Source organism: Podarcis raffonei, chromosome 8 (genome assembly GCF_027172205.1).
Source record: "Podarcis raffonei isolate rPodRaf1 chromosome 8, rPodRaf1.pri, whole genome shotgun sequence".
Classification (NCBI taxonomy): Eukaryota; Metazoa; Chordata; class Lepidosauria; order Squamata; family Lacertidae; genus Podarcis; species Podarcis raffonei.
Window position 1 is genome coordinate 4481769 of NC_070609.1, and position 12040 is coordinate 4493808.

Consider the following 12040-nt stretch of genomic DNA (forward strand, 5'->3'; position numbering starts at 1 on the left):
ACTTCCAAAGCTATTCTAAGATTTAAATAATAACGTATTTTTTTCAAATATTCTTTAAACTTCTTCCAATCTTCTTCCACCGTCTCTTCTCTCTGGTCCCGGAGTCTCCCAGTCAGTTCGGCAAGTTTCATATACGGTAGTCCATCCATCTTCGAACATCTGATTGGCTGACACATGGAAGATGGAGAAAGCTTGTTTTCTCCGCTCTGGAGGGCAGCTTCAAATTATGAGATCCCAACTAAACATCAGGAAGAACTTTCTAACAGTAAGAGCAGTTCGGCAGTGGAACAGACTCCCACGAGAGGCGGTGGACTCTCTTTCCTTGGAGGTTTGTAAACAGATGTTGGAGGCCCATCTGTCAGGGATTCTGTAGCTGAGATTCCTACATTGCAGGGGGTTGGACTAGATGACCCTTGAGATCCCTTCCAACTCTACAATTCTACGGTTGTGTTGTTTTTTTAAGGATATTTATTAAGATTTTCAATTTTTTATACAAACAAAAAACAAACAAAAAATTTTAAAAAAAACATATAGCTCAAAATACAATCTTTTCAATAACATAGTTCTCTGACCTCCTCATACCCCCCCTTCTTGTATTCCCTTTTAAATTCTTTGTTCAGCAAATCCTTACCTTAAAGCAAATATCACCTTATTTTCTATCCAAACCCTTTTTTTCCATTGTATTCCTTTATATCATTACAGCTAGAAACCACTCAATTTCAATCCAACATCATTCAGCATTCCTTAATTTTACAATATTTCTGTAAATAGTCCTTAAATTTTTTCCAGTCTTCTTCTGCCGACTCTTCTCCCCGGTCACGGATTCTGCTCGTCATTTCTGCCAATCCCATACAGTCAATCAGTTTCATCTGCCATTCTTCCAGAGTGGGTAGATCTTGCGTCTTCCAATACTTTGCGATGAGTATTCTTGCTGCTGTTGTAGCATACGTCTACAATTCTACGGTTGTATCTCTGCTGCTCTCCTCTTAGTCTTACACCACCAGAGACCCTGTCAAATGATACAGAATTCTGAGAAATTATGTGAGAGAATTGTGCTTGACTCCTTGAAGCTCCCGTGGTGGTGCAGACCTGGACAGGCAACTCCCTGTCTCCACTATCTGTCCATCTGAACTTCGCTCTGGAAGGTCTTCTCTTGACTTGAAAGAAGACCCTGAGCAGAGAGTAAACAGGTTGCACAATTTCAAGGAGGTGGTTCTTCCAAAGGTATGTAACAGGCTCAACTTGGGCTGTGCAGGTATTTTCTCTTCCCAGCTGGTCAGCAACACATTGCCTGCAGAACTCGACAGGCCACCCACAACCTCCCCATGGATCCCCTCGGAGCAGCAACCCTTTTCCTGGTCATCTGCCTCTCTTGCCTGATGGTCCTCTCAACATGGCGGCAGATGCACCGCAAAAGCCAGATGCCACCTGGACCAACTCCCCTCCCCTTCATCGGGAACCTGCTCCAAGTCAACACAAGTGATATGTACCGTTCACTCATAAAGGTAACTTTCTGCAACAGAGCTTTCCAAACTGTGTGTCACGACACGTTAGTGTGTTGGCTACAGTGTGTAGATATCTCTCTCCTCCTCCCAGGGCTGGAAAGGGGTTAGTTTAACGTCCAGTTTGCTTCTAATACTGAATGACTGTGTTGCGAAATGACACATGTCTTTAAAAGTGTGTCGACAACATGAACGGTTTGGAAAGCTCTGTTCTATGATGCTTCATAGCACAGTTATCCGTTTTCTGAATTGTGGTTATACAATCATTATTATATGCTGATGGTGAATGAAGATCACTCTAGTCTGCCAACCCAGCCTTCTCCCTTGTCTCATTGCAACTTTGATTCTCCCTCTCCATCCCTCTGCCTAACGGTGTGTGGAAATGGAGGGAAGTGCCGATAGCTGATAGCCACAATGGATCTGCTTTGCCTCCGCGGTTGTAGGCAACAATGCCTTTACATCCCAGTTTCTGGAAACCACACGAGAGAAGAGAGCTCTTGTGTCTGCATCTTGCTTGAAGGTTTCCCAGAAGGTATGGTTACCAGATGTCCCCATTTCCCATGGACAGTCCTCGGATTCACAAATCTGTCCCCAGACAAAATCCGTCCCCCGGATTTCATTTAATGTCCCCGGATTTATGTGTTAAGTGTTGTAGATTTATTAGTAGGGAATGAATGTTGCGTGATGGGTTCAACAGCACAAGACACATCATATGGGGACTTCCGGCAAGGTAAGATGTCAACTGGGGGAACTGCAACCAAAATCGAGGCAGGAGAGAGAGCACGTGGCCACCCGGCCGACTGCCCAGTGGCACTCCGAGGCCAGGAAAACCCCGGAGGTGACGCAGGGCAAAGGAGGAGAGGAGAAGGAGAAGGGAGAGAGAGAGAGAAAGAGGAAGGAGAAAAAAGAGGGGAGCCCCGACCTTGCCGCGCCACTGCCGCCGCCGCCACTGAGGAGAAGTAAGAGAGCACGTGGCCGAGCCCAGGCCTGACTTAAGCCTACTCCCCGGTGGCTAGCTCTCCAAGAGAGCAGGCCGGGCCCAGAGGAAGACCACGCAACAGAGGAGACCACAGAAGAGAAGATATTACTTTAAAAATATAAATAAATAAACATTTTTAATAACTTCTTTTTCCTCTTTTCAAAAAAAAAAAGTGTCCCCTAATTCTTTGGAAAAAATCTGGTAACCTTACCAGAAGTGGCATCTGGTTGGACTCTAGATGTGCTCCCTTTTAACCTGACCAGCGGGCTCTCCTTGTATTCTCTTTTCACAGATTCATGAGAAATATGGTCCTGTCTACACCATCCACTTAGGGCCCCGCCGTGTTGTGGTCTTGTGTGGATACGATGCTGTGAAGGAGGCCCTGGTGGATCAGGATGAAGATTTCAGTGACCGTGGAGAACAAGCCACGTTGGACTGGTTTTTCCGGGGTTACGGTCAGTCTCTTCTTGGGCAATCCTTGGCCTGAGCACATGATTACTGGCATTTATATGCCCTTTTTATCATGCTTAGCACTGGAGAGTCTCATTGGCCCTTCTCATGGTCCTGTGCAGTAGATCATTGTTAAATTCCTCTTACTGAGGGAAGTCTCTCTTTCTCTCTCTCTCTCTCTCTCTCTCTCTCTCTCTCTCTCTCTCTCTCTCTCACACACACACACACACACACACACACACCTTACACTTAGAATGTTCTCTCAAAAGCTGAAATTGGATCTTTCAGACCAAACCATATTCTAAAAAGCAAAAAAACTAATTTCTTTGTGGTTTCAGCCACAATGTCATTCAATCCTGCTCCTTATTCCTCACTCCTTTGCTTCTCAGGGGTTGGCTTCAGTAACGGGGAACGGGAAAAGCAGCTACAGCGCTTCTCCATCGCGACGCTGAGGAATTTTGGGATGGGAAAGAGATCCATCGAAGAGCGGATTCTGGAAGAAGCCCATTTCCTGCTGGAATCCCTGAGGGCAACAAAAAGTGAGCTCAGTTTTTGTAGCTTCAAGAAATGTTGCTTCATGAGGTGATAGAAATGTTTGACAGTGAACAGAGTGTTTGAATGTTGGTCATCTGCAAGCCATTTTCAGAGCTGTTGATGAACGTCGAGGGCGAAAACGTCGAAGGAAAGCACCATTAAACACATAGTGCTTTCTGCGAATTGAAACTCTCCCCCTCTCATGTAATATTAGAAGCTGGACTCACACCTTGAAGTTGATCCATGGTAGAGTCTTAGTAAACGAAAGGGTCATGCAGTTTTGCACAAGGATGTTGCTGACAATCATGTAAATGTTCAGAGACCAGGAGTTAGTGCTCAGGAGCTGAGCACTCCTGCTTCACCTCACATCATAAGAAATTCCTGCTGAATCTAGCCAGTGGCTCATCTAGTGCAGAATGTTAGGGTTTGAAGGGACCCCAAGGGTCTTCTAGACCAACCCCCCTGTGTGATGGGTTTGGGAGGCCTTTCACAAGAAATACCTCTGCTCACTCAGAGATGTCTTTATTTACATCTATTTACAAGATGCAGAGCATAGCTTCGTGAGTCCGAATTGTCCGTAGCAGATCCCAGAAGTGGGAGCTTTTGGCTCCTCCTCCAGCAAAGCAGCTTGTTGTTATTGTTTAGTCATTTAGTCATGTCCGACTCTTCGTGACCCTATGGACCAGAGCATGCCAGGCACTTTTGTCTTCCACTGCCTCTCGCAGTTTGATCACTGCCTTGCCGTGGCGAAGGGGCTTGAATAACTCAGAGAAGCTATGAACTATGCCGAGCAGGGCACCCAAGACGGACAGGTCATAGTGGAGAGTTTTGACCAAACGTGATCCACCTGGAGGAGGAACTGGCAAGCCACTCCAGTATCCCTGCCAAGAAAACTCCATGGACAAAGACAACAGGCATATAAAGCAGCTTAGGCAATCCCAAACACCTTCTTTGTTCCCTGTGTTTTAACCCTCTCCGGTCCTGCACGGAAGGAACTGGCATTGCCTCTCCCTCTGTGCCTGAGCTGGTAGAGAGGTGTTACTGCCCGCTAACATCACGGAGCCTTCCCTCCACCTGAGTGCCTTCCCCTTGATCTCCACCCTCTGTTACTCCTGCCTCTTTTACAGGCTCCCGTCCCTCCTCTTCCTCCAGCTCCAGAGCCTTCCCTGCCAGTTCCGTGACACCCTGCAATTCAGGAATCACAGCTAAAAAATCTGCAACATGTAGCCTACCCTCTGGAGCAGCAGGAAAGGAGCTTGCTCCATCCTCCATATGACAGCCCTTCTCCCACCACGACAAACCCAGGTCCAAATCGTCCTGTCCTGCACTTTCCCTGGAGGCCTTTAGCTCAGGTGGTTTTCTACCACTCCCATCATCTTAAGATGGACATAAGGTCAACTCTGGTTAGGTTTTCTGTGTCATGCTTGAGGCCTAGATTTCAACCCATAACATGGATAAGGCAAGGACTGGACAGCTTTGCAGGTCAAGTGTAGCCTTGACTTGTTCCTGCGCTAAGTGACTTGATGGGGGGGGTCTCTCTTTCTAGGTGCACCCTTTGACCCCACCTACATCCTGAGCCGCTCTGTGTCTAACGTCATCAGCTCCATCATCTTTGGCAACCGCTTTGAATATAAAGATGAGGAATTCCTCTCCTTGCTCACCACTATGCAGGAAACCTACCAGTTTGTTTCCAGCTCTTGGGGACAGGTAAATTGGAGGGGACAGGGAGAGCTTCTATTGTGCGTTTGTGAATAATGCTATTTGTCTTGATCTGCTGAAGGCGTGGTACGCAGGACAGCCAGCTCTGTGTGGGGCTCTGTCATTACCCCCCATGTCCAGCAGTGGTCAAGACCCACCAGAAGCATAATTGTATTATGAATCTGCTTGTTTGGTATGGATCAGGGACTGGATGAGATTGGATAAGCAAGAGGCATTAGAACTAGAAGGACATGACAACAGATTCGGCTGGCACGCATACTTATGGTACGGGAAAGCGAAGGTTCATAGAAGTTTTTACAACCATATAATCAGGAAATCACTAATGAGAGTATGGGAGAGATACAAAAACTTATTGGAACAAAAGACCCGTGGTGGCTTACACCACATGAAGCATTACTGCTCAAACCACTTGGAAAGAAAGGAAAATGGCTCACATATGTTGATTTATTAAAGGACCATGAGGGAAAGTGGAAATTAAGAGATTACAATGAGACCACTTTCAGAGTTGGTTGCATTATCGACAACTATATGAAAAACATAAAGAAGATAGCAAGAAAGGATTCAGTTATACAAGATCTAGGTTTCAAACGGAAGTGATTGAAGGGAAAGTGAAACTACTGAAGGCTGCATATAGCATACTATTAGAATGGGAGACAAAAGATGAAGAGGTAAAATCAGTTATGATTAAATGGGCACAAGATGTAGGTCACAATATTAGGATGGCAAAAGTATGGAAAACTGATTTAAAATTTACAGATTGTTCCCTATTGAAGGAGAATTACATGAAGATGATGTACAAATGGTACACAACACCAATGCAGTTAGGGAAAATGTATAAAACTCGTTCAAATATAAGTTGGAAGTGTAAGGAAAAATGGGGGGGAAATAAGGATGATATGTTTCTGGATAATATGTTTTGTTTTAATTTTGAATAAAAAAATTAAAAATAAAATAAAATAAAAAGACCGATCAGAAGCTGCAGCATCACCAGCTAAGGAGCAAGATCGCATTCAGGGGTCTGAGTGAGGGTGACTAACAAAGGGCCGCATTATATTCTTCCATACCACCACAGGCTGGACCAGAATTCTCACGGGTGCCTTTCACGCCCGAACCAAATGCCGCCCCTCAGTACATCACAAATCCAGGAGCACAGGAACTCCTCCAAGCATGAGACCATGAAATAATAATAATAATAATAATAATAATAATAATAATAATAATAATAATAATAATGTTGATTTATACATAGAATCATAGAGTTGGAAGAGACCACAAGGGCCATCGAGTCCAACCCCCTGCCAAGCAGGAAACACCATCAGAGCACTCCTGACATATGGTTGTCAAGCCTCTGCTTAAAGACCTCCAAAGAAGGAGACTCCACCACACTCCTTGGCAGCAAATTCCACTGTCGAACAGCTCTTACTGTCAGGAAGTTCTTCCTAATGTTTAGGTGGAATCTTCTTTCTTGTAGTTTGGATCCATTGCTCCGTGTCCGCTTCTCTGGAGCAGCAGAAAACAACCTTTCTCCCTCCTCTATGTGACATCCTTTTATATATTTGAATATATACCCCGCCCATCTTGCTGAGTTTCCCTAGCCACTCTGGGTGGCTTCCAACAAAATATTAAAAATACAATAACACACAAAGAGAGGACAAGTGCCTATCTTAAGAAACTAAGTTCTCCACAAGGGGCCAGAACCTGGGAGAGGCTTAAGAATAGCACCACTCTGAGCTCTCCGTGGTGCTGCAACTCCTGATCTACCTTGCTCTTTGGTCAGGCTCACCTGAAGCAACTTTACAATGTTGTTTCAAACACACCCTCTGATTCCTCTTCATCCTTGTCCTCATTACATCCTTGTCCATTACAAAGGGGAAGTCAAGCCCTGAGACTGTGTCTGTGACAGGTTTAAAGTTTAGTCAGCACTTGGTACCAAGTTGTTTCTGTGCAGAGCTCAGAGGAACCAAGGGAAAGAGGAACTCCTGCTTCTGCCTGCCCCAAAAATCAATCTCAAGTCAATATCTGTTCTCTCTCTTCCTCCCACTAACTCTGGATTCCTCCAAACCCATCACACGCAGCTCTACGAAATGTTCTCGGGCATCATGCAGCTCCTGCCTGGCCCACAAGAGAAAGCCTTCAAGAAGCTCTTGCTCATGAAAGAGTTCTTTGTGAGGAAGATAAAAGCCAACAAGGAGACCCTGGACCCCAACAACCCTCGGGATTTCATTGATTGCTTCCTAGTGAAAATGCAGCAGGTAAGATTATGTTATTCTAGTTACTACGATCAATTTCTGTGTAAGGAAACTTTGTAGACCCTCTTTCAACCAGGGAAATTTTGAAACTTGGATGGCTTTAAAAGAAGATTTGACACATTGATGAGGAGAGTTCTATTGAAGGCTGCTGGCCAAGAAGGCTGTGCCCTGCTCTCCGCAGTTGGTTGCAACCATTCTTCTGAATACCGGTTTTTGGAAAGTACGGGAGGGGAGAGGGCTCTTGTGCTTGAACCCTCCTTCCTAGTGGATCATCTGGTTGGCTGCTGTGAGAACAGGATGCTGAACTAGATGGGCCTGATTCAGCAGGACTTCTCCTTTGCCTCTGTAGCCTTTCTGCACAAAAGGACTGTGTGACTCCTCCCTCCCTCTCCACCCAGCCATCTGTTTCCTACACAACCGTCGGGCTGCTTTTCAGAACTCCATGACTGTTCCTTCCCCCTCAGCCAATCATTAGGAGAGAGAGCTTCATAGAAAGGAGGCAGTCAGGTGGTGCTGCGGGTTAAACCACAGAGCCTAGGACTTGCCAATCAGAAGGTCGGCGGTTAAAATCCCCGTGACGGGGTGAGCTCCCATTGCTCGGTCCCTGCTCCTGCCAACCTAGCAGTTCGAAAGCACGTCAAAGTGCAAGTAGATAAATAGGTACCGCTCCGGTGGGAAGGTAAAGGGCGTTTCCGTGTGCTGCTCTGGTTCGCCAGAAGTGGCTTAGTCATGCTGGCCACATGACCCGGAAGCTGTACGCCGGCACCCTCGGCCAATAAAGCGAGATGAGCGCCACAACCCCAGAGTCAGCCACGACTGCACCTAACGGTCAGGGGTCCCTTTACCTTTACCTTTACTAAGATATAACAAGTGAAACATCCTCGTTTCTTTTTTTTTCTTCCGCCTAGGAAAAGGAAAACCCAAACACAGAGTTCTTCCAAGAGAATCTCGTTATGACGGCCCTCAATGTCTTTTTTGCTGGCACAGAAACTGTCAGCACCACCTTGCGCTATGGCTTCCTGCTTCTGCTGAAATACCCAGAGATTGAAGGTGAATGGGGAAGGGGCTGGAAAGGAGGGTGGAGAGGTGTGCCCTTGCCTTTCTATGGGATGGTCCTCTTTGTTTTCCCAACTATGGGCTGGGATCCTTGTTTAGTTCCCTGAAGGTGCAAATGGCACTTTTGGTCACATCTTGCTGATTTCTCAACAGAGAAGGTCCACAAAGAGATTGAACGTGTGATTGGCCTGAATCGCATTCCCAACATGGATGACCGTCCCCTGATGCCCTATACAGATGCTGTGATCCACGAGATCCAGAGATTCTCAGATCTGGTCCCAACAGGGGTAGTAAGACGTGTGACCCGTGATACCAAGTTCCGGGGATACACCATTCCCAAGGTATTGTGGTTCTATTAATTTCTGAGACGAACACTCTGCCATTCAGTACAATCTCCAGACATGTTTTGAAGGCCGACAAAATTCCCTTAGGTACCTCTGTCCCTGACCTGTCTGTCATCACCGCTCTAGGGTTATAAGAGTCAAATCCAAAATAAGACCAGAAGAGCCTGTTAGATTTCTGTTATGCCACTGTGCAGTTTTTGGAGTCACAAGACTCTGTTTACATTCCAGACTGTTGGAAGTCTCACGGGGGACGGGAGACGGATGTTGATGTTACTGGTTTCCTGTTTCTTTGTTCCAGTTGTTCACTGACTCTCACAGAGAGCAGATGCATATTCTTTTCTGTCCTGCGTAGTTAGAAATAAATGTAGCGATGTAGCACACATTTCTCAGGTCCTTCTACTGTTTGGATACTCTGTGTAATGGAGGAGTGTGCCTGAAGCCTCATCAAAGGCTTAGGTCATTAAACACCGTCGTCGGAGGAGAACCTGATGGATTCAGAAGATGCGACGAGGAGGAGAGCCATTACAGCTCGGTCGTATGGAACCTCCAACAGAGCCCAGCCAGATGACACTGTGTTAGGGCCATTTCTCTTGGTGCCTTCTTCCCCAAAGGAGTGGTGGTGGGTTTTCTTATGAGGCTGAAAGGTGGCTTAGTTCTAACTCTCCAAAAGCTATGGTATTTCTCACATGGAGCAGTTGTTAATTTAACTTCATGAAGGCAAAGTTATTACCAACTAGCTGTCTGTGGGAAGGCCACAAAAACAGCACATTTTAATAATCATTGTCGTCGTCATCATCTTCTGAATATTAGTACTGGAGGGAGGCCAAGGGACCATCACAGTCCTCAGAGGTGCATGGCTACGAAGGCCGTCATGATAATTTTCTGCAGTACAGAGCTGACCAGTACACTACTGGGCTTGGTGGTAGATAACAGGATTTGCTCCTCCAAATCTCAGAATGATTTCTTGTCATCCAGAAGAATTTATCCCATCTCTTCTCATTTCTCTCTGTTTCTTGTTCAGGGGACTGAAGTCCTCCCTGTGCTGGGATCTGTGCTGAAAGACCCCAGACATTTTGCAAGACCAGATGTGTTTGACCCCCAACATTTCCTGGATGAGAATGGGCAGTTCAAGAGGAATAAGGCTTTTATGCCTTTCTCTGCTGGTGAGTCCCCTTCCATTCCCAGACACTCCTTAACTGTCCATAAAGGCACTGCGAAAGCCCATATTCACCTTCTTCCTCTTTCCTAGGGAAACGCTATTGCTTTGGAGAGCAGCTGGCCCGAACGGAACTTTTCCTCTTCTTCACCAGCATCCTGCAGAACTTCCGCTTCAAATCCCCCATCCCTCCTGAAAAGATTGACATCTCTCCCATGCTGGTTGGCTTTTTCAATGTCCCACGTTTTTATGAAATGTGTGCCATTCCCCTCTGAAGGTGGTCAGGTGTCTAGGAGAAGTGGAGTCCCATTGTCACCTACCTTGGCCACCCGACTGACAAAAGAGGGGGCATTCTTCAACATGTAAAGGGCCAGAGCAGGTTAACCACCCCATGCCCTCGTCCTTTCTTTTGAAGCTCCTCCAGTATCTCTGTTCCCATTTTTGGAATTTCCTTCCTCTGCCATGGTTGTAGAATACATATAACATTACAGTCATATCTCGGGTTACAGACGCTTCAGGTTGTGGTTTTTTTTTTGGGTTACGGACCACCAAAACCCGGAAGTACTGGAACAGGTTACTTCCAGGTTTTGGTGGTTGCGTATGCGCAGAAGCGCTAAATCGTGGTTTGCGCATGCGCAGAAGTACCGAATTGCAACCCACGCATGCACAGTCGCACAGCTGTGGGTTGCGGACAATGCGGGTTGCAAACATGCATCCCTCACAGATCACGTTCACAACCCGAGTGTCCACCGTGTGTGTGTGTGTGTGTACCGTATATATATGGCAAAGATGTGTATATAACATAACATCCACACTCGCATAGCAAGTATCAGATTGTACATTAACATGAATGATTCTTATTAATCCAGTGTCTAATGTCCCAGGTATAGCACAGGTTTTTTTAAATGCCTCATGAATAGTCATTCGCAGGGAATAATATAGTCCAAGCTGTTTTGTGCAGATAGATATTATCTGGAAATCAGCTTCAGCTGGTGTAGAATTTGGTGGCAAGGTTGTTCACTGCACCAAGACAGTTTGCAGATAAGGCCAATGACAGCACTGGCTGCCAATTAGCTTCCGGGCCCAATTTAAAGTGGTGGTTTTCCCCTAGGAAGCCTTTAATTGTTCTGGACAGCAATATCTGAAGGACTGCCTCTCCCCATATAGACTGAGTCAGACCCTGTGGTTATCATCTGACGCCCTTCTTCGTGTGCCTCCTCCACAAGAGGTCCAGAGGCTGGCAACACCAGAACAGGCAGGGAAGGACTGGAGGCAGACAGACCACTGGTTTGGTATTAAAACCAAAAGGACGGCCTTGTTTTTCGTTGCACAGCCTTAGAAGAGGCATGTCTACAGAGGTTGTCATGTAGAGCCGATGCACTTCAGAATTTCAGTTTACCACAACATCTGGACTCTAGGAGATTTGGATAGAGATGGCTCTGGGATGATATTGGTACAACTGCACATAAGTCCTTTTTGTGCCCACTAAGAAGTTGTACAAGGACCGCTTCTCTGCATACAAACTATCCTGGACTTTGTGTTCATCATCTGAAGCCCTTCTTTGCGTGCTTCCTCCATGAGAAGGCTAAAGGGTGACAACATGAGAATGGGGCCTTTTCTGCAGTAGCTCTGCAGCTGTGGAACACTCTCCCCAGGGAGGTTTGCCTTGTGCCTGCACTATATATATTTTAGGCACCAGGTGAAAACGTTCCTTTTCAACCAAAACTTTGGCTGATTAATATTCTACAGCCATTTAAGATGTGCCTGTGGGAAGGGGGGGGTGTTGTTTCGCTGTTTAGCTTTAATAATTTACTTGTGTTTTTATCTTGTATTTTATTCCATGGACCACCCAGAGATCTTAGGATGAAGTGCTCTGATGGTGTTTCCTGCTTGGCAGGGGGTTGGACTCGATGGCCCTTGTGGTCTATTCCAACTCTATGATTCTATGATTCTATGACATTATATAAATCAAATAAAGAAATAAATAAGACCTCTTTCACATTGGATTCCAACCCGCAGCAGCCACCATGGCCCTTGATTAGGAGTGATAA

General features: G+C 46.0%; 1 protein-coding gene across 1 annotated transcript; it reads left to right on the top strand.

Moving 5' to 3' along the window:
• Positions 1 to 966: 966 nt before the first annotated feature.
• LOC128420234 (cytochrome P450 2A13-like) lies at positions 967 to 10527 on the top strand. The gene is made up of 10 exons (XM_053401804.1): positions 967 to 1041; positions 1273 to 1505; positions 2774 to 2936; positions 3321 to 3470; positions 5012 to 5172; positions 7260 to 7436; positions 8342 to 8483; positions 8643 to 8830; positions 9855 to 9996; positions 10083 to 10527. Exons 1-10 carry the CDS (start codon positions 1017 to 1019, stop codon positions 10262 to 10264), a joined length of 1563 nt encoding a protein of 520 aa, XP_053257779.1. The 5' UTR covers positions 967 to 1016; the 3' UTR covers positions 10265 to 10527.
• Positions 10528 to 12040: the final 1513 nt, after the last annotated feature.